The sequence below is a fragment of the Pagrus pagrus genome (genome assembly GCF_965226575.1).
Source record: "Pagrus pagrus genome assembly, chromosome: 5".
Lineage (NCBI taxonomy): Eukaryota > Metazoa > Chordata > Actinopteri > Spariformes > Sparidae > Pagrus > Pagrus pagrus.
The window spans coordinates 30,671,047-30,697,747 of NC_140189.1; the positions used below are offsets into that span (position 1 = coordinate 30,671,047).

The 26,701-nt window shown below is 41.8% G+C and overlaps 1 protein-coding gene across 7 annotated transcripts in view; it reads left to right on the plus strand.

The window, feature by feature from the left end:
* The first annotated feature begins 3,478 nt into the window (after window positions 1-3,478).
* Window positions 3,479-26,701, plus strand: part of glra4a (glycine receptor, alpha 4a) — a 48,193-nt gene continuing 24,970 nt past the window's right edge. The window contains exon 1 of one of the 7 annotated variants that reach the window (XM_084353396.1): window positions 3,479-3,945. In XM_084353396.1, the coding sequence (XP_084209522.1) occupies window positions 3,878-3,945 (68 nt within the window). In that variant the 5' untranslated portion in view covers window positions 3,479-3,877. The remainder of the gene's footprint in view (window positions 3,946-26,701) is intronic. The other 6 variants (XM_084353397.1, XM_084353402.1, XM_084353398.1 and 3 more) reach the window with 6 other exon arrangements.

The window sequence follows — 26,701 nt, forward strand, 5'->3', positions numbered from 1 at the left end:
TTCATGGGGACGCCACCCATTAATCTACAAGGCTGAGATCAGGGCAGGGCAAGAGGTTACAGAGTGACACGCAAGATAAAAGGGTTGACATTTCAGCATTTACTTCACATATCACATAGGTGGGCTTATCAGTGGCTTATTTTCTTCTTGCAGAGTTGTTTATTTTCATGTTGCAGTGTGAAAAAACTTGGAAGTGTGAGTAACACTGAGGATTTCGTTACAACAGCAGATCATTAAATAACAGTGAATTTACGATTTGGACTGATTTACAGACTGAATGTCTCCTTTTTAAAAACGTATTACATGTTTTTCTCATTATCAACAAACACCATGAAAAGATCCAAACCTGTGATGAGTTGATTCTACTAACGAGATATAGCGTTGATATACCACAGATCTCCTGCGTTTAAAGACAAAAACACAGTAATGAGCCACATGGTTGCACTGGCTGACATTTTCCTTCATTACCGGGAATATGAGCACTGTTGTTTACTGTATGTCAACGTCACATACACCGTCCTTCTGCTGTGTATACACTAACACACCAAATGTGTATTATTGTGCTGCTGAAAATACTCGCCAACAAATGCACCTTTTTTTTCTGAAATGACAAATGCAAATATATTTGCATTTGGTGCTGTACATCTGGATGGTTTCATCTGTTCAATAAAAAAAGAAACAGGGTAAAACAACTGTGGTTTCACAGGAGATTATGAGCTTGACTATTTTTTTCCTTTTTTGTTGCCTTCAGACGACGCCTGCATGGCTGTTTCCCACTGTTTTATCAGTCTGTATGTTCAGCTAAGCTTGTCCGAATTTTTGGGGAAAAAGTTTCTCTGACTACTCCGAAACTTCACGTGAATGCCCTCTCAAGTCGGATCAACAACTTGAAAAACTGCCATTTTTTTTGGCATCTATGTTGCTCCATCATTCCGACATGATGCACATGAATGCACCAAAGTCGGAGATGCAACTTCCACACTTAGGATATGGAACAATCGGAGGAGCGCATGAACGCAGCATCACTGAACGGATGTTGAATGGAGTCTTCTAATCTAATCTAACTCTCGGCAAGTGTTGAACTATTCTTTCAAGATTTGCATCTTCTGTATAATAATGAACAGACGGACAAGTCTGTTAATATTAGGGCCGTCACGATTTCAATATGAGCTTTTAATTTAATTCATCCCAATTAAAGAAATAATAAACTGGGAAAATTGCCAATCCTGCTTTTAACGGCCTGCACTTACGGTAACAGAGATCACAACAGTAATGGAGATGTTGGGATTAGTTTCTTTTCAGAGATCCTTTATTGATTTCTTTGGGAAGAGGGTTGACTCAGGACAGATTTGACAAAACCAAACTTTGTAAGAAACTGAATTTTTATCTTTTGCTGTTTTGAAGGGTGGTGATTTTTTTTTGGTTGAACGCAAGAATCTTCATTTTTGGTGAATATTATTTGGACTTTACTCCACCTATTACGCTGAGCTCCCTTCATTACAATCTGTTGGCTGGCGGCGGCCTGTTAGTAGGTGACACACTCTCTGGACCCAGATGTCAGCACTCATGTTAGAGCTCCGCTGCTCGCCAACTGTCTCAGAAAGCAGCGACAAACGTTCAGCTGCCAAGCGCAGAAGCCCTCATCTTTTAATTTCCTCTGTTTCTCCACCACATCTGCTCACTCTCCCTGCCACACTCCTGTTTGAGTTGGCCTCTCAGGTTTCTACTGCTGGCAAAAAATAAAAATAAATGCATGAAGGCAGGGAAGAAGCGGAAGGTGACACCAGTGTCAGTGTGCATTTCTAATAAACTCTTTCAATAAAGATAACATTTCAGATGTCTCGACTGCAGCTACAATAAAGTCTGCCTGCCAGCTCATATAGCGGCGCCAAACACACAAGCAGCATTTCATTCATATTAATAAAAAACGAATTATCAGGCTGAAAAGCCAAAGAGGCTTATGATGTTTCAGTCCTTCATAAGAGCAGAGAAATCCAATGCATCTTTAATACCCACACGTCAGTGACGGAGGAACAAGGAGATTGAGTAATTGCCTGAGGTGAAGGTTAATCTGCTGTGTTTTCCCACATAAAGAGAACAGAAAAGAGTGACACCTCTGCATGCCGAGGAAACACTGGATCTGCTGGGAGGAAAGCCACTCGGGGAGACGAATGACTGCAACAGAAGCAATTTGTCGGTCAGACCCCTGTGAGTGATGTGTCACATTGTGCGACTGCCCTGTGATCTCTAACGTACGGAGACTTTAATGGATCCTGAAGGTGCACGTACACTGATGTATAACCTGAGACGCTGCGCGTCTGAAAGACATCCAGTAGGTATTTGATCGACAAGGAGATTTAATATCTGATCGGGGAGATGGAGCCCACTCTCATGAGCAGATGGGCATACTGTGTTGAGACATCCTGATGGTATGAGAAAACCACTGGACCACTTCCTGTCAGAGTCGCTGTGAGTCACAAGTGAAAGCTAAATTCATGCTTACTCATAACTATTTGTAGTTACTGGTAAAATTCGAGTGAACATGCACCAACAGCATTTCCTCAAAGAAATATGGCGGATAGTTGTTTGACCTTCACGGTGGAGAGCCGAATTTGTAGGATCTCAGACCGACGGCTAACTTTTTCAAACTATGACCTCGCTTTCTCTCCAACCTAAAACTAGTCATTTTAGTCAAAGCCACCTTACTTCTAGTGATAGTCTCTAAAAAAGAGCCCATCTGGGATTAGGATTTTGCCAGTCCAGTCCGGTGTACGAGCTTGAAGTGATAGTTCAGGTCTTTTGCTGTGGGGTTGTATGAGACAAATTAAGTTTTCTCACAACGGTTGTTGTGAGAAATTATGACGTACAGTACTGTGGTGCCACGGCGCTCTCATTCATGGGATCTCATTGGGTTCAACTCAAGAGACGCCTAATGGTAAAATTCAGTGTTACTGATACAGTTTTTGGCTTAATATTAAAAAAATTTTTACACCGGCACAAACCTACTCTTCGGCTCTTTATTTTTTTGCCAAAAAAGAAGAGTTTGCTGCTTAAAGATCAAAACGATACAACAGTCTGTGGAGCTGTGGGGAGCTTGATGCCCAGTACATATTTTCAAACTATTTTAAACTCTTGACAAACACTCAAGAACCCCCCAAACTCCAAAGTTAGATTCATTTAGAGATCCTGACTCCACAAAAAGAATCAAACTTTCCTCCTCCCTTTCAACATCTTCTCCTGCACACATGAACACACTGTAGACCTCCTCCTCCTCCTCCAACATTATGCCTCCTCCCACTATAACTGAATTTTTATTTTTAGCTGTGTTTCACTCCAGACTGGTCAGAATGCATTCAACACTCACACATCAGAGCAGTCATCCTTCCACCCTGATTAACTCCTAATTAGACAGGAGGCAGCCTTCAAAACAAAAGCTGCTGTTCCTTTAAATCTTCACCCCCTTTTTTTAAAAACATTTTTTGGGAGTGAGGGGGGGAAAATACATGAGAACCAGGCGTGTCACACACGCACTGAGACGCAAACACGCGACACTCCCCTTTCCAAACAAGCACCAACACACACACTCACTCACACACTGCCTGCCTCCTTTACTGACCAGTGCCGTCCAGCCGCGCCTGAAGCAGAGAGCCCTGCTGCTGCTGTGTGGATGTGTGCGTGTGCAGCCCCCTGGACTTGATGGGAGGGGGAGAAGTTTCCCCAAAGACAAGCTTGGATCACTGAGAGAGACGATGCCTTCCTCCTCTAGCCCAGTCTCGCCAGCTGCTCAGTGGATTTGCTGATTATTCCCGAAATTGTTTTTTTTTTCTTTCACTGCAAGTTATTCAGCGGGACTGAGGGAGAGATTTTGAGCCAGAGGATGCTCCCACAGGTCATTCGGATTCTGTATGTCTTGTCTTTCTGCTTTTTCCAAGGAGGCTTTATCAGGTGAGGCGCGCACTGGCATTTATTATTACTCTGTGTGTGTGTGCATGTGCGACTTGTTTTCTCATCAGCTGCTTGACTTCAACTTTTAGTCCAGTGGAGTCGACTCGCACTTCACATCTCCACCACATCTGTCATTGCTTTGACTTTTGCGCTTGATTTTCTTCACGCAGCTTTCGTGATCATTACGCGTTGTTTGTTTTGCTGTTGTTGAGGCGAGGGGACGGGGTTTCAGCTGCCTTCAAGTGCCCATCGATTTGTCAGGGATTGCCACCATTTAATAAGATTTAACTGAACGACAGATAAAGCCAGCTTCAGTGCTGTGCATGCGAGGGGGGACGTGCGCATGATTTCACGAAAAAGGAAAGAAAATCCAGCATTTTACGCACGGAGCAAAACGCTCATCTGTCGTCGCCAACTTCGAAAATCTGCAGTTTTATTATTTCAAATTTATCAATCAGCCTTCATGCAAACAAGCTACTATCAAAAAACACCACCAGATATCAAACCTTGTTGTCTTCCTGCCGAGAGAAAACCTCCCCTGGTGGCAAACTACCTGTGGATTTCCCGCTTGGATCGCAGATTTATAGGTGGCTTTTTGGGAGGGGGAGGTTGGTTAAAGTGAAACGTCAAGACTCCAGTGTGTGATATCATATTTATGAGGCGATTAACAATTTACCCACAACATGTGAGCAGCGAGGTCATTTGGAAACATCTCATTCGTTGCTGAGAGATGTCATACATGCCAGATGTGTGCAAGAAAAGTGTTTGGCGACAAATTATTGGAAGAGAAAGGGGACAAGGTCGAGAAAACAGAAAACCCACCTCCCTCCCTCTGTCTGTCTGTCTGTCTGTCCCCTCTTTATTCTCTCAGCTTGTCCTCCCTCAAAACCTTGTGTCTCTTTTTCCTCCCTCCTTCCCTCAGAACATCAACCAGCCACCAAACTCCCTTTCCCCCCTTCCTTCCTTCCTCCCCCTCTCTATCCCCCTTGGTGGCGAAAACTTTTATTTGCAGTGAACACTTTCCTTATTTCATGCCCTGCCAACCTCAGGTATGAGCGGGAAGGGAATTAAGATCTGCATAATCCTGGAGCAGAACAGAGCCGCGACTCCGTGAACCCGGGGGCGAGGAGAGCAGCTCTTAGCCTGGAGAGCAGTGGACTGACAGCACCCTCCTCTGAGAAATGTTCTGCTCTCCCTACCAGACTCTCTGCTCACCATGTAGGGAAGGGATTGAGGAGGGCAGGTGTAAAAGAAGACAGGCAGAATCTGATGTGGGGGGGTGAAAATGGGAGTTGAGCAAACTGGGATTAAGAGAAACGCGAGCAAGAAATTCAGAGGGTGATTCATTTAGCTCGAGGCGGCGGGGAGATTAGTAAAGTGGAGGACGGTGCTGTGAGATGGAGAGAAATGGTTCAGATAGTAAAGAGGAGATGAGATGAAGAGAGAGGGAGAGGATGGTGTCTGTGTGTGTGAGAGAGAGAGAGAGAGAGAGAGAGAGAGAGAGAGAGAGAGAGAGAGAGAGAGGGAGGAAGTGCTAGAAGAGATTCATGTAAAGTAGAGCACAAGCTGGGTCGGGGTGATAGGATTCGGCCTGGATGGTCGTCGACACGAGGAAATGAGAAACAGGACAGAAAAGGTGGAATGAATAAAGTTCATATCAGAGTCTGAAAGGGTTAGGAGACTGTGTGTGTGTGTGTTGTAGGTCTGTTTGAGCTTGAAAGGAGACCCACTATCTGCTCTCCTGAATCTTTTTCCTGCCACCCAGTTTTGTTGCATGTGGGTTTTTCTCAGCCGGTTCGTTTGGGAGAAATCTAAAACATTTGTTTAAATTACAGCATTTTCATCAGCAAAGTGGTCTTTTTATGGCCAAAGTGATGTGGTGCATCGGCTTTCATCGTTGGCTTGTTGGTTAAACTGAGCTAAAATGTTCTTTTTTGTTCACTTCACAAACTGATTTTGAAGTTTCACTCCAGCTCAGTAGGGGGCAACATCAAGGTTTGGCTGGTGGCGCTCACTATTACACAGCAATATAATAAGCACCTGTGCAATTATGCTGCGTCCCTTCCTGCTAGAAAAAAGTACAATGAAATGCCACTTGAAGTCAAAATTTCTACTTTAAACTCGAATCCATCAATCCTGGCAGTTGTCTGACTTCACACAACAACAGCAGCACACATGGGAAGTGGGTGGGGTGTTTTTGTAGACTACAGCACTTGTTTAAGGCGAGTCAGTGGAATATTTAGAGAAGTTTCCATGTATAGTGTCCTAAAATAAAATGTATAATGGCGTCTGTTACCTCCATGTCTCGTTTTCCCTCCTCTGTTTCATCCATTCATGCGAGGAGACTCTGCTGCTGAGGATTCAGTTGCCACAGTGACATTGTTTTGTTACGGTCAGCCAAGGTTTTTCTTAACTTTTGGCATTTGTGCAACTGGAACGCTTAGAGGAGGTTAGAAGTTGGAAATTTCAACGAGGAAATCCCGACCAATTCGAAGGTTGACTGGACCGCAGCATGCGTTGGTGTGTTTGCGTGGAAGGGATAATCCATGCGCTGTGCCACCAAGAGAATCATAGTGTTTGTCAGGGTACGGGTCAAACTCTAGTCATCCAGCGCCAGTTGGCTTGTGTAGCCTCTAAACTTGTGGACGATGTTTTGTTTTTTTGAGATATCAGTAACGCTTTTCTACTACACAATTTCCCAGAGCCCAAAGTAGCGTCTTCAAATTACTTATTTTGTCCAACCAGCAGTCCAAAACCCAAAGACTCTTCATTTACTGTCCATAAATAAGAAAGAAAAGCAGCGAATCCTCACATTTAAGGAGCTGGAATCAGCAAATGTTTGACATTTTTGTTTTGCCAATAACTGAAAGTTACCAACACATTTCCGTGTGTCGACGCCCCAGTCGAAGTTTTCAACACTCAGTCGGGGACTCTAAAGACACTTGACTTATCGTATACTTAACTCTGATTTGCAAACTCTCCCATCTGGTGTGTAGTGTCATTAACAAACGGGGCTCACAGTGGGGTGTTGAACAGCAGTTTCTTTCGATTTTTGTTTCTGGTACTCTGCCGCCTTCAGACGTGTACATCGAGAGACTCTTGTTCACTCTGTTGTAAGATGTTGTATCCAGCTCAAAAACGATCACACACGCCGACTTCCTCGGTATGCGTAGATCACAACAGTGGACACACAAAATTGTGCAACTGTACCCACGTCCTCCGGTCATCTGATGTGTATCTGTTCATTGGCAAATTGAGAGTGAAGCGTGGTGAATGCATTGAAGTTGAAGGGCAGAGAATCACATCAAGGAAACCCTGCTGTCCTTGCCTCTGGTCAGTGAGAGATGATGAGTCAGATCAGGGGAAAAAAAATCAGGAAAAAAGTCCCATCATCCGATGGAACTGGGCCATCAAACGCCTGGTTAGTGGGCGCCCACTTCACAGTGTGTAGAGGTAGATTTGTGGGAGGCATACCATCTTCCCTCTTAACGGTAATGACTTAATTCAAGTGTATAATTGCTTTACTTAAAGACGTCTTCAGAAAGTTTCTGTAGCAGAATTATGATATGAAGACATTCTGACTCTCATAACTGGAGAAGTTTACCTACTTTACTGAGATACTTTTACAGATTTGCATCGAAGCCCATTTTGTTTTTCGATGGCTGGTTTCGTGTTTCCCCAGGAACGCCCAATTAAGACGACACGTATGCCACTGAGATACCTCCCGGTGTTGCTGCAGTTTTGTTTAATAAATGTTCAGCTTTCTTAAATGATCAACTTAAAAATGTCAGATTTCCGAATCGGAGAACAAAGCCTTCTGGACTCCCCAGTTTGCACCAATCTCCAAAAGCCTGTGCTTCAGGCTGAGAGCTCATTATTTCCAGTTTCACGTCCTGTTTGCTGTTAACTCTGGTGAGCAGTGTCTTCTAACAAACAATGCAGTCTTTTCAGTAAAAGTCGGTGGAAATTATGAGCCTACTGAGCATCCAAATCACGCATTACATCAGTGGAAATTAGACGCCTCATTTTGCTCCCTGTTTGAGCTTTTTTCCAGCTTCCTGACAGTTTTCAAAAATACATGCTAGAGTGTGAAGGGCAGGGAGGTGAAGAAGGTTTGGGATTGGTTCTGGTCAGTGTGAAGAGGAATGGGTGATAACATTTTGTACCAAATGACGTCTCATAGGACAACTGTCCTTGAACAAAGTTAACTTTTTGCCTGAACACCAACTTCTCATTTTAAGCACAGATGAGCAAATGGTACAGGTCGGCAGCACTTCACTTCCCAAATGAATATCAGGAACAGGCGAACTGAAACTTCACTGATGACTGGAGTTAAATACAAACTACTCTGACGAGGGGGGTGAGGTGCAGGTGAAGCACAGGTGAGGGGGATGATGTGAAGGAAAGGGAGCAGGAGAGGAGCTGATGGGCTGGGAAAATATTTGGGAACGGGGCTAATGAAGCTGAAGCAGAGCAGGTGTGGAGGGAAACAGGAGCAGAAGACGACAGAAAACACAACACAAATAAATGAAACAGAAATGACAGGACAAAGTAAACACATGCAAATTTTTTTGTGTAAAGTTCAACCTTTGTGATACATGGCTGCACTGACCTTTTTAAAGGGTCGGAGAACTGAAGTATCTAAATAAGGTAGAAACTATTGAAGCTTATTAGCTGTTTTGCTAATTGGTGCAAACCCAGGAATGGTTTGCGGACAGTTATGAGATGGGAGTCGACGGTACAAATATGTTTTCTGACACTTGTCCTTGTGATGTGACCCGTTAGCGACAGAGCTAACGGACAGCTGGCAAGCTTGACAGCTAACTGACAGTTAGCAAGCTCAGTAGCTCAGAGAGCTTTCTCCCATCTTTAGTGAATGATCTTAGCGCATCTTAGCGTTTAGCTTGCCAGCCACGGTAGTTTACCATGAATTAAGGCTGAAAGGTGAAGACAAGGGATGTCAGTTATGCTAGTTACGAGTGTCACACTATCAAAAGCAAAACTAACTGTTATTTATTAAGAAAGAGGAAAAAAGCAAACTGACCTGAAATAATCCCACGCTTCATTTTGTTGCTGTGCTAGCGCTGGAGAAAGGCGCACACTGGACTGCATCCCATAGCAAACACTGAAGACGTTACAGGTAGCTGGGAAGTTAACTGTTGTTTGTGAGATCTGCTTGTCAGAGCTAATGTAAGCCTGTCTGCGCTGGCTAGCTTAACTTTAACCTCATCATTTTTTTTTTTTTTTCCATAGTGCTTTTTTCCATGTGTTTAGTCACAACAGCTCTTGGTGTCATAACGGACTCTGGCTCAACGTTACGTTGCCCTCTATCAGACTGATTAGCGACATAGCCTAATGTCCTTCAACCGGTGCACGTTACACTTTCTCCCTTGAAGCGAGCATGATCTTTGAGCTTGTTTTAGCCACCTTCAGTTCAAAAACAAAAAGCAATGCCAATAATGTGTGACAAATTTCTCGTAGTACATGGGGTGTTTTCGTAGAGGCCTTTTCTTAGAAACCCCTGTCAACAGTAGAAAAATGGTGTCCATCACAGGAAACACAAGTAAACACAGTTTAGCCGGTCCAAACGTCAAAAGCTCGGTTCTTCGGCAAGGGCACAATCTGTGTCGTGATAGATTTTAATTAAATTCTGACGGTATTCCCAGCTGGTATGGAAGTTTGTGCAACAGCAAAGTCATATCTGGAGGCTAGTCAACAGTCGAGGGAAGAGTAAGGCAAACATTGCGTGCTTTCTTTTTTAAATGTTTTGCAATCCACAAGGAGTTGAGGATGTGGCTCGTCCATTAGAAAAGATTTGCATGTGAAAACGTGGTTAATAGACTCTGGTTCGTGAGTTGTTTCTGAATATTGTAACCAAGCTTTCACTCGGAGTGAAACGAGAGAAAGAAGAAACATTTTTCATAACTGTAAGCGGCGTCGCATGTAGCTGCAGATAACAAAGAGGGAAAAAATGGACAGATGACAATAAACATGCAGGGTTTAATTTGTTTTTTCTACAACAAAAAGGCACTGGACGTTACTGAGATTTCACCTTGAGTTATCGAGCGTCACAGACACTTTCGGGGCCCTCTTATCCTTTTCGGAAAACACAGGAAATCCCCACACACTTGGCTGATATGCAGGCTAGAGCAGCAAGAAGCGCTGACGAAAAGGAAGCGTGAAAGGAGGACAGATGGGATGTTTACGTGAGTTAATGACTAAAAAATGAGAGCCAAGCTGGAGACGAGAGTCGAACAGACGGTTTGCTCTCCACAGCCACCATGAAGAACACCAGTAGAAGGTTTACTTATCAATGAAAGACAAAGACGAGAGGAAACACAAAGGAAAAAAATCATCAAAAGATAAACAAGGAGTTTCTTTTTTTTTTTTTGAGGCTGGTAAGCTTTAAATTCCACCGAGGATACTCTGAAGGTTTAATCGTAGCTTTCTCAACCCAAACTTCAGAGCGGGTCATTATTTATTCTGCTCGTTCTCAGAGGAATTTCTGGATTTATTTTTTTCCACAACTGCTTTAATTTTGCCTTGTAAGTGGCTCTGCAAGCAGAAAAAAAAGTCACTCACACTCACTTCAAGCAAAACTAATTAACGTCCCTTCTCATTATAAATATTTGTCATGAGAAACTTTTAATAAAAAAGAGAGTTGTTGAGCACACAGACAAGAAAGCAGCGTCTGACACAAGATCTGGCCGTTTCCTTCAGTGGGCATTAAATGTGTGTTTGGATATATGGTGGAGGTGACAGCTTACTGATGGTCTCTAGCAGTGAAGCCAGCGCCTTCAGTGTTGGGCTGACAACCTCGGCTGAGAGATGTGACTGATGGTTTTCTGCCAGTTTCAATCAAACCACATATGACCTTTCTCTGTTTCTCTTATATGAAATGTGCATAACAACCTCCCTGAGCACATCGTAAGGGAGTAATTTTCACTGAGACGCTGATGCCGGAGGATAAAAACAGCACTTGTGTCCTCAAGGTGAAATATGTCGATCAATTGTGCTCTTCTTAGGAGTCACACCCTCACTGTAAAAGCTATACTCTGTCACATCTTTATAAAAAAAAGGTTGTTTTTCAGCCTGGTTGAGATTCGGGTGTCGCTCTCCCTGCCTGTTTCCTTGCCCACATTAAAACCATGCGTTTGTGACATCTCTCTGCTGCCAGCTGAAATCAAAAAACCCCACCAGCCGCAGAATAATAAATGCATCATGAAGTGTAACTGATGGGCGTCAGCTCAGGGTAAACTTTTAATCTCTGTGGAAATGTAGCCGGCTAATGCCGAGCTGGAAGAGCATTAAAATGCAACATTGTCCACTGGTCATGCAGGGAGCCACTAAAACCTTTTTCAGGCATGCATTCACAGAGGTTCAGCTCAAATGTGTTTTTTGTGCTTCCTGCACACACCACTCGCTTTCGCACACATGCAGGATAAAAAGTTATGCCACAGGTCAAATAAAGTGTTGAGTTAAATTCATGACCTCATGGACACCAGCCTGCAAACTGCAATGCAAGCAGGTTTACATGATAAACAAAAGAGTTAGGATAAGGAACAAGAGTGATGTGGGTCTGTGCTTTGGCAAAAACACACCAAATTAAAGCTACTTAATGGATTAATTCTGACTTTGTGTGACCCTTTTCACATTATACATCAGAGACCCACAGAGAATTATCTCCTGACTCTGAAGTTCCCAAACTTTTATAGCATCTCTCAGCTCATTGTTTTATAGCTCATAACTTTTGGTTCATCCTAACAAGCATCATTTAATAGCACAGCTGTATTAAAGGGGCGCTATGGTAACTATCTGTAGCTATTTAAAATGTTACCCACTTTCTTTTATTGGCCAAAAGTTGTCTATACGAGCCTGTGGATGATTCGTTTAAGACTTTCTGCAACATGGATGTGACTTTATGGACGTCCTTGAAGGCCTCATCTCAGATGCCTCTCTATCCGTTCCTCTACCAGAGAGCAACAGTAGCTAAGGTTAGTTTAGAAATGGAGTCCGCCAACATAAACTACCAGGACAACAAAGAAGGTCCACAGAGCCCCTAAAAGTAGAAAAGCTCTAATAAACTCAGTGTTTGCTTTACTTTAACTGCTGACAGACAGTTATAGTGACTAGCTTATGACCATAGAGGAAGATTTGGCAGCTTAAAGGTCGTATTGATAATATTTTTATGTAGGTGCAAAATAAAAGTGTCTCTTTTCCTTAAAAATGTTATGATGATTGTGAATTAATAATTTTACAGTGTTTGTCAGGTCTGAAATTGTTTTATCTATCTATCCGTGCACAAGCAGACTGTACATGCACTCATATCCCGATATCCCTAACTAATTTTGAGAAGCGTAATGTTTTTGTGTCGACAACTTGTGGCTAGAAAAGTTATTATTGGCAGATTTAGACAATACAAAAGGTCATGAAATGTCTTAAGGGAACACGGGGTCGAATTCACATTAGGTGACATTGTGTTGATACCTAAAACTAAAGCTAGGGACACTTTATCATTCTAGTGCTAGTCGTTTTGAGAGACACAAATGAAAATCCAGTTTTCTCCCTGCTCTAGACGACGGACAAAATCTATAGTCAGACTGCCGGTTTGGAAAAAGACCTTTCAGCACTTGCTGTTGTATTTATTTGCTCTGGGTACAGGAGGAAGTACAGACAGACTGCGGAGGTGGAGGTAAATGTAGATGTGCAGGATGTGATTGTTCCAACCTCTTCCACTCTCTGCACACATCAGACCAACGCAACGTACTCTTGAGTCTCGTCAATATCCAGGCAACAAAGTACGTGACACGGCAGTGATGTAATGCAATCTGCCGGCCCTCTCCACTCTTCTGTGGCCCTGGCAGATTAAAATGGCCACTTATTGAATCGAGCAGCACTTTGGCTGAGGTTCTCGGCTGTAGGTCATTATGTTCTCTGCAATTAGGAACATGAAGTGGAGGGAACATGGCGAACCCCTCCATCATGTCATTATGTCTGACCGTACAGTCCATGGCGATTAAACTTTCCCTCTCCGGGTGAAGGGGAAAGCCCGGTCCACAAAAAAAAAAAAACCAGACCTGGTAATTTATGGTCAGACAAAAAGAAACAGTGAGCAGTGAAGTCGCACTGAAGCTCTGCTTTGTAATTGAATCAAAATCGCATTAACTGAACCATTAAGAATGACCGCCCTGCAATCAATCAGTAATTACAGGGGCCTGTAATTTATCAGCCAAATACTGCAGGCTAAGTCTTACAGTCGTAAAGCATACTGCACTTATTAATCATTAACTCAAAGTAAAATTTACACCGCAACCAAAATCATTGGCTTTAATTTGAGTGATTTTGGGAAAAAAATATGCTACAGTGTCATGAATGAATCGTTGGATGTTTTAAAATCAGTAGGTGCGGTAAAGTAAACGTAGAAGAAAGATATCTAATAAACAGATCGTATGTATGGATCGTTGAAAAAAAAATCAAATCAAGACTTGTTATTTTATATTAATTAATTCAAACAAATGTATTTCTATTTGTTATTGTTCAACCTATGTGATGAATTTTGACAAAATGTAGAAAAAGTCCTAAAAATGGGAAATAACTTGGAATTTTTGCACTTCTGGTTCGCTCATTGTCAATTAATTTTTTTAAATAGGTTTTTGATTTGATGCCTAAAATAAGAGATCGTGTTTTTTCCCATTACATTATATACGTCAGTAAACATCCCACCAATGTGTGAATTCTGAAGCTTTTACGTGGCTAAATTAGACCACAGAGGTTGTTGTTGACGTTAAACATCATTACACAGAATAAGAAGACTCCATGTACTTACTTAAAGCTGCCGTAAGCGTTGTCGTCGTTATAGCTAGCTTCCTGTCCATTTTTGCCGTTAGCGATCCCCTCGCTAACGGAGGATCCTGCTCTCAGCAAAGATACAAAGAGGACGGCTGATTTATGTAGTTCTCTGTCCTGATTGGATAACATAAGCAGGGATACCGTTTGTGGTGGTGACATTGAAGTCATGTGATTGTTGTGTAGTTTGTTTACAGCCTAGCGTTAGCTTTTTACTTCTGGCGATCATATTTACGCTTCAAAAATCATAAAACAGTGCTCTTATATAAAGACTGTCTTGCTGCAGAAAAAAATATGTGCGTGCCATTATACAAAATCCAATGGAAGAATCCCGTTGGCTTTTTGTCAAGGAAAGCAAGGTGATGCTAACGTCCGGGTTAGCCTACTGAAAAACTGTCATCCCTGCAGTTCAACACTCAGGTGGAACGTTTTCATTTGTTTCACAGGTGCGCTGTGCTGTGACAGCCCATTGACTCAGAAACAGCCTCTGTGTCGAGATGGCACAGCAGCACCCTGGTCACTCGTATAAGTAATCTGAGGCCCGGCCGCGGCACAAATAAAAGCCAAAACCACAAACAAATCGTTTCCTCTTCCTCCGAGGTCTTACATGACCAGCGATGCGTGATTTGTCGTGTGGTAAAGGTGGGCGGAGGGTGCTGTTGATATGGATTACAGCTGTGTTCGTAAAAAAAACAACACAATAGCAGTAAAGAGGGTCTCTTCTCTCCGGCAGCATGAGATGAGAGCGGTCCATGTTGGGATACAATGCAGGAGTCTGTGTAATTCCTCCCACATAATGGGTGAATTAGTGGCACAGAGCTCTCACACACTATAGGAAGAATCAAACGACATGTCAAGGCCGTAATCATAGATTCACCACAGATGCTTTGTTGACAACAATGAGTTGTTTTGTGTACGAGGAAGAGCAGCTTTGCAATCAGATGTTCACCTTCGTGACACAAACAGCAGGATATCTCCATAGAAATAGCTGTGTTGACAGTTGGACATACAGTACTGGATGTGTCCATTATCTGACACTTTGTGATGATGTGAGATGGCTGTTTGCCATAAGTGGCCTGCAGGTGACTGCACTTTATAAACAGTGCAAAGCTGCTTCAAGGGTAAAACACCACAGATCATGTACTTCCACAAATCCCTTGTGCTGTGACCTATGGATCACTGGCAGACTTTTCTCCTCACATTAGTGAGATGGCTAGTTGTCCTTGACAGGTGAAATGCAGTGTTAATAATATCACGGTGTGCTCAAGTAAAAAAAAAAAAAAAAAAACCTTGACAGTAGCTGAACCAAGTTTTCTATTAAGAGGAGAGCTCAACAGTTTGAGCTTTGAAAGGTGTTTTTGCTAAGCCCAAGGATATTTTTGGTTGCGCTGGTGCACGGCTTCATAGAGTGAATGCTTTTGAAAAGGATGCAGCCTTGACTTTGACTCCACCAAGGATGTTTTCTCGTAATTGCTGTTTGCAGTTTATAACCAGTAGCACTGCTGTAAAAGATTACTTGCTGAGTATAAAATGTAGACGTTCCAGCTCCTCACAGTCTTACTATCTCTCCTATTATCTCAATATCTGTCACTGAAGCAAAAGATCACTGTCTTTGTGGATGCCTAGAGCTGAGAAAGGCATAAGTAATCCTTTTTATAGGAAAAACACCATGTAAAGGATGAATTCACCCAAAAATGAAAATGCAGTTACTATAGACTCACCCCCCATCACAGCATTCTCCTAAACAACTGAATTACATGGGCATCTAAACATAAAAACATAAAAAAAATAACCAAAACTGATTTGAAAATCTGTTATTTACACCCCTTCAAAGCCGAAATCTTAACTATAGCTGATAATCCATCTGAAGTGGGTGAACTAGCTCGGCAGCGTGTAAATACAGTCTATCCAAATCAGTTTGGGATCTCAAGGCTTCTAGTGACTTGGATTGTGCCAAGCGAGCTGTATGGATCCACTTTATATTTATGGTGGTTCATTTTTAAAAATATTTTCACACATCTACTTCAGCTGTTCGAGAGAAAACTGATGTTTTTCAGAAATATTTTGTGGATTATGAAACTTCACCTGACTTTCCCTCATTATCAGGGTGAGTAATGACTGAATATTCATTTTTTGGGTGAAATGTTCCTTTAATACTCTTGTTGAACATAGTTCTGTTAAAATAATTAAGTGAACTTAGTGAAATTATTCATTTAAAGAGCACATATTACTGACCAACACAGTGACACAGCAGTTCGTGAAACTGACACGAAATATAATCGACAGGATTTGTGTACACGGTCACTGAGTTTGAATTATTTTGTGACTGCAACACGTTTCTTCGACTGAATGAAATACTATATTTATGAACCTGGCGTCTCTGGAAAGAGGTTGAGGATGGCAGACGTACAGAGTCCATGATTGTGACACCAAAAACATGATTCCTTGATTACTTTTCCTCCTTATTTGACAAACTACCTTGTGCGGGTCTTTTTAGAAAAGCAAAAAAAAACGTCGTTGTTAAAATATTTGAGTTCTTGCTGCGATTCCTTTCAATTTGCAAATGCACTTATTTAGTAGCTTCTTATAAACGGTTCAACACACGAGCAAATGTCCGGTGGAGAAGCATACATCCTTGTTTTAATTAGGAGCCTGGAACGAGGACACTAAACATATTACCAGTGTGGCAGCCTTGGCACAAAATGTCAAGTTTCAGACTCTGAATGTAGCCTGAGACATATTTATCACAGTATGGGAGTCTGTTAGATCCTATCCTGAGCCTTTAATTAACTCTTCCCCCTTCCCTTGATTCAATCAATGGCCTGCCGGGCATTTGTCCTCCCCTGAAAGGACAGATTCACGTTAGTCATTAGCTGCTGAAACCATGTTGGTGCTTAAGCTGATGTTTTATTAATTAACAGTAACCGTTAATGTATAATAACACATGCATGTCATATGATTTGGGACATATTGTTACTGCCACATATAGGATAGATGAAGAAACAGAACCTAATTGCTGTTTACCAAACATAAGAGGCTTCAGTGGTCACTTGTGTGTTCGGAGTAAAATTCAATCAAAGCCTTTGTCGGGGTAAACAGACGAAACGGTCGTTCCAAGGTAATCCAGCTAATATTTCAATGCCCCAGTCTTTATGACATCAGATTTTAAAGTCACATTGACATTGAGTACAGACTGTAGACACTGCAGTCGAGTCGAATGTGTTCTGACATTTTATCACGCCTCTTCGGAGGACATAGCTTGGATGTCAGACTTTTTAAGATTTTAGCGTGTTTCCGTATCTGTCACGCTCGGCCATACTTTGTTCACGGTTATCTCGGGCCATACACTCAGTCTCAGAGCTTCTTATCCGTCCACAACAGCACTGGAGACGCGTCTCTTTATCATGAACAGACGCAGCGTGAGTCCTGAACGTATTCTTTCTCTCACTTTGCTGTTTGACCGTTAAGGCTCTCTCCGTTTGTCTGTACGTCCCCACGAGACGCCCGCATTGTTCCCTGAAAGGATGTGTCAAATCCTGTGGTTCTCTTCAGGATGAGATATGTTTTCAGTGGATGGGTGGTACGCTCGATGATTGTGAAAATATGTACTTAAATGGTCTTTTACTGATGAATAAAAAGTCTAAATAAAGAAAACACCCCCCCTCAAATAGCTCTCATTTTACACCTGACTTTTACTACATTTCCACCCTGCCTGAGATTTGCTAACAAGCATGTCAATTTCTCTGTTACTTGAGACTTTCTTCTTACATTTTTCACAAAAGAATCACAACTGCTGCCAAGGTCAAGAATCTTAAAGAGTTTCGACATTACCCAGTGGATTCAGCCGAGTTTTCAGCTGAATAAAAGGATTGAGTCAGGCCTCCCCTTTCCCCGATTCACTCTGCCCATCATCATCTTTTTGGGCTTGCTATCATAACCTAATTGCCATCATAACTGTAATGTTTCCCACTCCAGTAAAAATGTTGGGAGTTCCTGCCACTCGTTAGTACATTGGCTCAATCCCATTTGCCATTCTCACCCCTACCCCTCGTGTTCAAGTGCTCCTTGTCAGTCAGAACAGAGTTACAAGGGGTGGTAGTAGTTGAAATCTCCCACTTTAGAGAAGAATTGGAAGAGAAGGGCTTAGTGGTGGGGGCAAGAGGGATTATTGGGCTTTATTTCAGACAGCAAATAACTTCTGTTGGTTAAAATGAGGGCATAGATACTCATACCTGCCACCAGAAAAAACCCTCAGTATCTCAGTTTTTGTGGAGATGTGTGTCGAGGTACCTGGCAACCTAACCCAGAGGTAGAGGCGAGGTGAGTGTGCCCAATCCCTGCCTGTGTTGTGTCACTACGCTTCGGCCATTTTATGCCGCTGAAAATGAATAAAACGGGTGCCAAGAAGAAGAGACATGCTCCACACTTCACTCCATTTGGTGCAAGACTTTCCCCTTTATTTGGCATTTGCCTCCTGTCTCGCCTGCTCGTCTTCTTGCCCCCCCTTGTTCTTTCTGAAGGTCTGCCTGGAAATGATGGCCAGGGGTCGAGAGTAGGCCATTTCTCTCTGTTTTAGAGGCAGATATGGACACTTTTTTTTAAGTAACTACACAAACTGCAAGCCGGCCACTTGTACTAATGAAAGGATCCACCTCTTCAACTTTTGAGCAAATTAATTTCAATTAAAAAAAAACCTGAATTCTGTGTATTTTAGAAAAAGTGTTAACTGGTGTTTACTGTTCAATATTTAAAGAACCTCACTGGCGGTTTTAGATGCTCAGTGGACGGGTCACTGCACTCACTTAAAACAGTCTCCAGCTGGTAAAATCAAAGGGTTGTTGGCATGTGGTAGCTAGTTAGAAAGATTTGCATTTACAAAAAACATTTCATGATTTGACTAAAGTTCTTTTTTTTTTTTTTAATTTCTCTTACTAGAGCCAACAGTTACAAATTAATGCTTTACTTTCTCTGCGCTGGGAATAATTACAAAAACCAACATGGGGTTCTCACGGCAGGAAACAGAAAACAGTGGATATTGAATACCACCTTGATAGGGATTTATTTTTTCTTAATAATGATCTTGACAGGGACTCTAAATAACAATTTATTTGGGGATTCAGTTATGCTTGAAGATAAAGTGATCTCATCTCACGTCCTCATCAAAGGGTCAAAATCAACTTCTACATTCACACATAGAGAAACTCTACATTAGCAGCATGAGTGAAATGTGAAGCTAGCATTTCACAAAACATTGTCAGGTTGTTTCCTTTGTGGGTATGAATCAGAAAATCCCTGGTAGACCCAGCTCCATGGTGGCTTTGTCATGACGCTGTTGGTTCCAGCCAGCAGCTTGATCAAGCGAAACAGGCCAGCGGCTATGCCTACAACTTCCTTCGTCCTCGCTGTCGTTTCCTGAAATATGGGTCATGCAGAGTGCAGTGTCTGTCTTCTTATGCGTGTGTGTGTGTTTTTTGTGGAAACCATTTTCTGTAAGACTATCTGCTTTACTTCTGCTGGCCTGAAACTTCACTTCACTGTACAGATTGACAGCTAAACCCCCAGTTGCTTTCATTCCTTGGTTTAAAGCACAGGTGGACCATAACTGGGGCCAAGCGCACACTGACTACTGGCCCTTGGCTCTTTCATGTCTCTCTTTTAATGCAGTAGCTGCTGTAGCGCTTTGGTCCCCCGGGGGCAAAAATGAGAAAGCCACCTAACCTTACTTCCTCCATAAGCAGCAACCGTTAGCAGTTAATAACCATGAGGGAGTAGCCAGAGGAAAGTCAGAGCGATGGAAGGCTAAGAAGGGAAAACACCGTTGCATAAGTCGCTTAAAGCAGTTAGTAAACGGCTTATGATAGCTGGAAATTACCTGCAGATAACAGGAAAACAAGCATATGCCATCAGAGGATGTGATTTATATTGCTACTGATGGCAGCTGACACCTCTATCCATATTCATATTGGTGCATGTAGCAAATGGAAGACATTAATCATCACAGTCAAGCAGTCTATGGCTTCTAATTACATGTGGATTCATATGGAGGAAGACAACACAGACTGTTGTCTCCCTCCATATGAATCCAGCTGGAGAGAGATTTCCCAGAGGTGTTTAAAAGTAAAGAAGGATGGGAGGGGGGAGGGGGTGCAGAGCCCGACATGTGAAGGCACTGGTGAAGCCTTCTTTTTATGTACTGGATACACACACACACACCGTAGTGCTTCATTATGTCATGCAATTACCATCCCAGTTAGTTTGCAATGAAAAATCCAGTCCAACTTCTCTAATCTGTATTTCTTTACCTTGACAACAGTACACGGAGAAGATGAGGGAGACAAACATCCAGCTTTGATCACGGTGTCTCTTACAGCACGGTGTGTAACGACAACATAAATCGGCATGCATCAGTTTTGACACCTTTGTTAAAGAAACCGGGAAGTGTGTGTGTATATATATATATGGGCTTCGTTCCATTTTCATGAATCTAGATGCGCTGTATTTCACGTTTTGATCCGAAGAGAACAAAAACGGGTAATTATTTCAGCGCTTTACTGTGTCGAGACACATGACAAAACAAACCTAAAGCTTATGCGGTGGAGGACTACTGTAAGAGGACAAAGCTGCAGTGCATCTCGAGCCCCCGAGCAGACACATCAAAGCAATCTTTTGCAGTCAGTATCGTCCCTTCTCTCTATCAGAAATCCTGCTAGATCTGCTTCACAGAGACTGACAGGAGGCAATCCGCACTGATATCAGATCTCAGACGTGAAAAAGGTGGCCTGAATACAGAGGGGGTTGGAGAGACATCTGGAGGATTGGTAGGACTCTACACTAGATTCATCTCCCTTTTGGGGGTGGGGGTCAGGTCTTCAGGCTTATCACAGAGATTGCCATTTAAGCTGCCTCTGTTGGAAACCTGGTGTTTGTTTGATTTATGTTTGGGGGGAGCTAACGGGAGGTAACTGCCGAACACTCATTTGTAGTTAAAGACATATTTTTCCTTCATAATTTAATGCTAATGGTCAGTTGGAAATGAGGCTGTTTCAGTGGAGTCACCATTGATTCAAATGTCACAGATGACTTTAGGTTTTAGCTAAGAGTGAAATGAATTGAACTGAGCTTTCAGTTTTGATTAGCAAAATCAGAAGCAAGATCTGCAATTTGACTCGTGCTCGTCCAGTGCACATCCTATCTTCTGTCGCTGACTATGTGAAATGGCCAGATGTTATCGTCTCATATCGATTGCAGGCCCTCTGAATTTAGCTGAATTGGAATCGTATCGTGGCAGACTTCGTGATGCCGCCTAAAATCCAAATCTCAATGTCATCACGATGAAACTTTACACCCCTAGTGTGCATGAAGACAATCGGCTGACGGGTACAGAAGAAGGAGATCTGAAAAGTCGAGTTCATTTTCTTTTTCAGAGATCCTTTATTGATTTTTCTGGGAAGAGGGTTCACTCTGGACAGATCTGAGAAACCTAACTCTGTAACAAACTGACATTTCTAACTTTTGTTGTTTGTTGTTGAATCCCAGATGAGTCGTATTTTTTTTTTAATTCTGATATCTTTATTTTTGGTGAGTATTATTTGAACTTGCCAAACCCTAACCAGCAAAAAGCCACAAGAACGAAGTCAAGTAATTGCAAAATACCTGTCTGTTAATTGCTATTGTCCAACTGAAAACTGAATGAAATCATGTGTAGCAAAGTATTAACACACATTTTAACCAGTCCACAATGGAGTTGCTCATTCCCTGAGCGATAGGTTTCTATGCCTTGTTTCTTCAAATCTTTGTGGCTTGTGAAAGTTATGTCACAGAGAATTGGGAAGCTTTTGACAATCATAATCAGCTTTTACTCGAGTGGAGTAGAAAGTGATTCTGTTTCATGTGAGTGTTTTTCATCTTCACTCGTGTTGCTCTGCTGGGAGCGTTTTAAACGTTTGAGTCATGGTGGCGGCACCAGCATGTTTTTACAAAGTTAAATTTACAAAACATGGCATCCCAGTCCATCTTCTACTAAGTCTACGAAGGGCTGCATTTACATGGGTTCCCTGGATTGAGGTGCATCTAAAATATTAGATGGCATACAACCACCCAAGAGTGGCAGTGACATTATCAGATTAAAATATAGGATGAAGGCTGAGATAACATTATAACAACCCTGTTGTCACCGTTTTTTCTCATTCAATGTGATCTTAAGTAAGCATAACCAGAGCACCCTCTTTGCTCTTAAACACATTTGACATATCTGTGTCTAAAACTGAATATTCCTGAGTTTTAACTGTAAGAATAATTTTCTGAGGCGAGCTCCAACAAAAAGTATCTGCTTGATAATGTGTGTGGGCTGAACAATTCATTATGTCAAGACATTTTGACAGCAGGTGTAGCAATTAGTAGCTGGAGAAAGCGTTTTAATCATGCAGTATCTATAAACAGAACTAAATCGCAAAGAGAGGGATATCATGCAGTATTACACACAAATGTGAGTTTTAAGTAAGTGGAGGGGGAATGCACCGAGTGCAGCAGATTAGTTCAGGCTGCATGGGGAAAAGCCCGGGGTGGTTGTAGTTGGAGTCCGTATAGAAACGGGCCATCACGAATGTAAATCTGTCATCAAGCAGCAGCTCATTGTGCCCTCGTCATTAGTGTGGCGCCCATGAGCCCACGAACATCATTCCTGCCCGGTACTCCAGAGATGTCAAGCCTCACTCCCACAAGATTAAAGACTGCATTACAAATTAGTGCGCATGAGCGGTACAGAGTTGTGATTTACTCTAGGTTAGCATGGATTGATCAGAATCATTAAAACCCCGGGGTCTGCATTGAGACGGCTAAATATACTTGAACGAGAAGTAGATCCTACCACTAGAGCTGGCTCATGGCTGAACTAATTATGCTTTACGACTAAACAAAAGATCAAAGATAACGCTGAGGAGAATAGAAATAGTTCAAAGATAAGGATTGAATTTAAAGCAAGCACAGTAAAAACCTTGACATCTAATGGGAACGAGTCCTCAGACAGTTGGAGGATGAAGCATCCTTTAAATATTGTCAGTGTTCGTCTGAACTTTCAGCTGTACAACCCTTAGATCCAAACATATACTTATCAATACTGATACGGTTGTACGGTTATATTTTTCATTTCCCTCAGCATATAAAACAGCAGTGAAATTCGAAATGTCTCTTCGTGAAAAGACCAAAACCAACAGTGAATTGATCCTATTGATACGTACTGCATGTGCCAAACCTGTTATTGTATTCCTCCATGCCGTGGACCTCCATTGTTTTACAGAAACTAATGAAAACACATTAATGAAGCCTCAGCGTTGCAGTGGCTGACATGTTCCTTCATTACAGTGAACGTGGGTGCTGTAATTTATTTTGAATCGATTCCACAAACACTGCATTGCTGCTATAAATACTTTTAAGTGCAGCTGGAAACGGACCCTAACAATGGACTATTCATTATTTGACTAACAGTGGCTAAAATCTGCAGTGTCCAGCTGTTTTAGGGTGTTTTTTTTAAATATAAGTATGTATTCCTTTTGTTATAGAAATATATTTTCCATCTAATACGTTAACATTCTAGTTTTTTTTCATTATTTATGTCAATAAACAGTGTTATGACAATATTTTCTGTAATTACATATTAACATGATATAAAGAGTAGACAGGCTTTTGTTTGAAATTAGTGTCATCTTAATGTGCATTGAAATATATATTTAAAGGTGTGCAATATAGTATTGAATATATAAAATGATATACCTTTTTCCCTTTATATTGACAAACACCATTTTATATATAGTTATATCTATAACATATTAAAGACCAGCCACCTACATATGCCAGATTTCTTTCATTAAGATCCGCACATTGTTCCCTCTGAAACTGACAAAAATGTTGAAAAATCTCACGATGTTGAAGAAAGTGAGGAAAAACTCCTGAATCCATCCCTTTGTCCGGACCTGCGCCAAAGGTTAACGGGATCTATTCTGGGACGAGATCCATCCTCCATCCAAGTTTCGTTGAAATTGGTTCAGTAGCTTTTGTGTTATCCTGCTGACAGTCCAACAAACAAACCAACACGGGTTTTTCAATATATGTCAATATATGCTTGTTTCTTTTAAGGGATTTAGCAAAGCCTGAAAGTATTGAGAGTCAGAACAATGTGCATTGTTGGTTTTGGTCTTTTCATTCAATGTATTGACGAAAGCAGAAATTTGGAAGGTCAGCAGCCATGTCTGGAACAAAAGCAGTAAAACTGAATGTAGCCCATTGTCTTTCTTAACTCCAGACAGTAAATCAGCAGCCTCTTGCTCGTCAGCCTCTTCCTGCACAATGACAGATTGCTCTACAGATGGAATTCATATGCAAAAATGAACTGTGTGAAAAATTCAGGAGTAATTTCAAATCCATCCATCTTATGATCTATCCACTGCAGATTGAATATGCATGTTTGCCATGTAGGTTTTTTTCCTGTGACATCATAAACCCGGTGGAATAATTTCTAGTAATCTGCCTTGCAAAGGGAACCTCTGTGCTGAATACCTAATCTACACAGAATTTTTTAATTGTCCTCAGTCCTATTTAAACCTGGCTTATTGTTGATGAACAGAAAGTGTATCCAAGTATGTCAGTGTGTATTTTATCCTCACAAAGTTCAGGCTACGATCAATGTCTCCACTTTTCACCGAACATCCAGATGTTGTCTCCTCGTCACTGTTAGCCAGGCTTATGAATGCAGAACGGTTTCCTGCAGGAGAAACCTTCTCGCTGTTTCCATAGCTCAAGGTGTCACTGTGCAGGAGTGGCAGTGGTCATGTCATTGAAGATAAATGTGCAAGGGTAAATTGCAGTGTGCTTCAAATCCCATTCCCCAATGAGCCTATTGATCAAAAAAAGAGACAGCAGTAGCCATGGGCCATCATATGCTGTAGTGTGAAGATGAGGGCTACACAGGTCATTAAAGGCAAAAAAAATGACATGCCATGGTATAATCATGAAGCAGATCTGTGGTTCGAAGTATTTTAATCCAAGTCCTGTCACTGGGATGAGTCAATTCGTATGAAAGAAAGTTGTTTTGATGGTCTGAGAGCCCTGCATTCAACCTCAGAGTGAGAGCCCTTCAGTGAGAGCAATACCTAAGGCTCAAGTGGACGTCGAGGGCTATGTGACGAGTTGGAAATGAGAGCAATGTGTCTCAACAGGCGGAGTGAGCAGTTTTGTTCTGTTTCCCATTTCGCTAATGGCACTAAAAAAGTTCCTACGTTCATGCATGGATGTCTAATGGCCCTGATATCCCCCAGTGCTCCCTCGTAGGAAACCAGGGAACAGCCATACTGCGATATGATTTGCTTTTTTTCTCCGATCACCAGCTTCTTAATGAAAATGCAGTTAACAGAATAGGTCTGCACTCCATGGGCAGAATCCCATCCCATCTAATTAGCGATGATTTTGATCCGTTACCTCCAAATCTGAGGCTCAACAAGGATTCAGATGTGCATAGTAAGAAGATAACGTCACTCCTTGTTTTTAAGGGAAAACCACTCAACCAGTTTTGTTTAGTAACTACAGTTTATATAACATACATCTGAAGGCAAGTATTTAACATTTATGTCTGACCATATTTGTAGTATAGGCTTTATGTTGCAGGGAATTTTGCAGATGTAAAGAAATGTTGGTCTCTTGCTGACCTTGCCTCCCTACGCCCTTCTCCCCAGTCCATTTATGTCCTCATACCTTTTGAGCTTTATGTTCTGTATACAGAGTGACAGCTCCGGCTTCTCTTCTGTTGCTGTGTATGGTTATATATTCCCTGTAACTAAATGATGCAGCACACTGGAAACGGGAACTATTTCTCGAGATACGCTGTCCTTTCATTCCTTGCCTGAGCTGTCTTGTCACCGAAATGTTTAACTTTAGATAATATTTACAGGATTTTGTACTTTTCAGGGAAGCTTTTGAATGGTCAGCAGTTAAAGTTGGTTTTACAGGATCCCTCTGCAACTTCATATTATAACTGGAACTCAACATGCATCTCAAAACATTAGCTCCAACATCCCTATATCCCAAGGAATTATAACCATTTTGGACAATTCACTGCAGGATTTGTCCTTTTATGTTGTGAGCCTGGAAGGAAGTAAGAGCTTCTGATCTGACGTTGCTATCATGCCTTATAAAATAGTTACAAATGACTGTTGGTCATCAAAACATCTTAATTTAGGTTAAAATGATGACTTTGTGAATGTTACGGGATCTTTGTCGACACTTGGTAGAGCATTGACTGCTGGTTGGAAACAGGAGACGAACAGTGACGTTAAATGTCCAATTTCGCGAGATAGTTTATTGTTTCTCATTCCCAACTTGTCAAATATACTTTAGGTTGGTGGCCGGCCCAACCTACCAACCCAAAACGTCAACACTTAGAGAGTATTAGAGTTGGAAACTCACTCATCAACTATGTTATATTGGACTTTTAAAGTCAGATATTTTCTTGACTCATCCATCTTGAAAGTTCTTCCTTTGCTCCTGTCATAACATCTGGCGCGTCAGGGTAGCGACTGATGCTCTTGTTCTTCCTGGGAGGACGGTCGTCTCCTTTAATCACAGCCTCATCATCTAAGGTCAGATGTCTATTTGCCACGACCACGATGTTGCCCCAACACACTGAGATTTCCATGCGCAGACATTGTAGAGCATGAACGTTTTACTAACATTGGCATTGACCGTAAAAAAACAAAATCTTGTAACGGTTTTGGATAAGCGCCTTTATATTATAAATAGTGCGGTTAAGAAAGAAAAAAAAATGTGAGGAAAATCTGGAAACCAAGGCGACCATGTCCAACACTGGCCCATGCATCCATGTTAGCAGAAAATGACTACATGCCATTCGTCATGTGTACACATA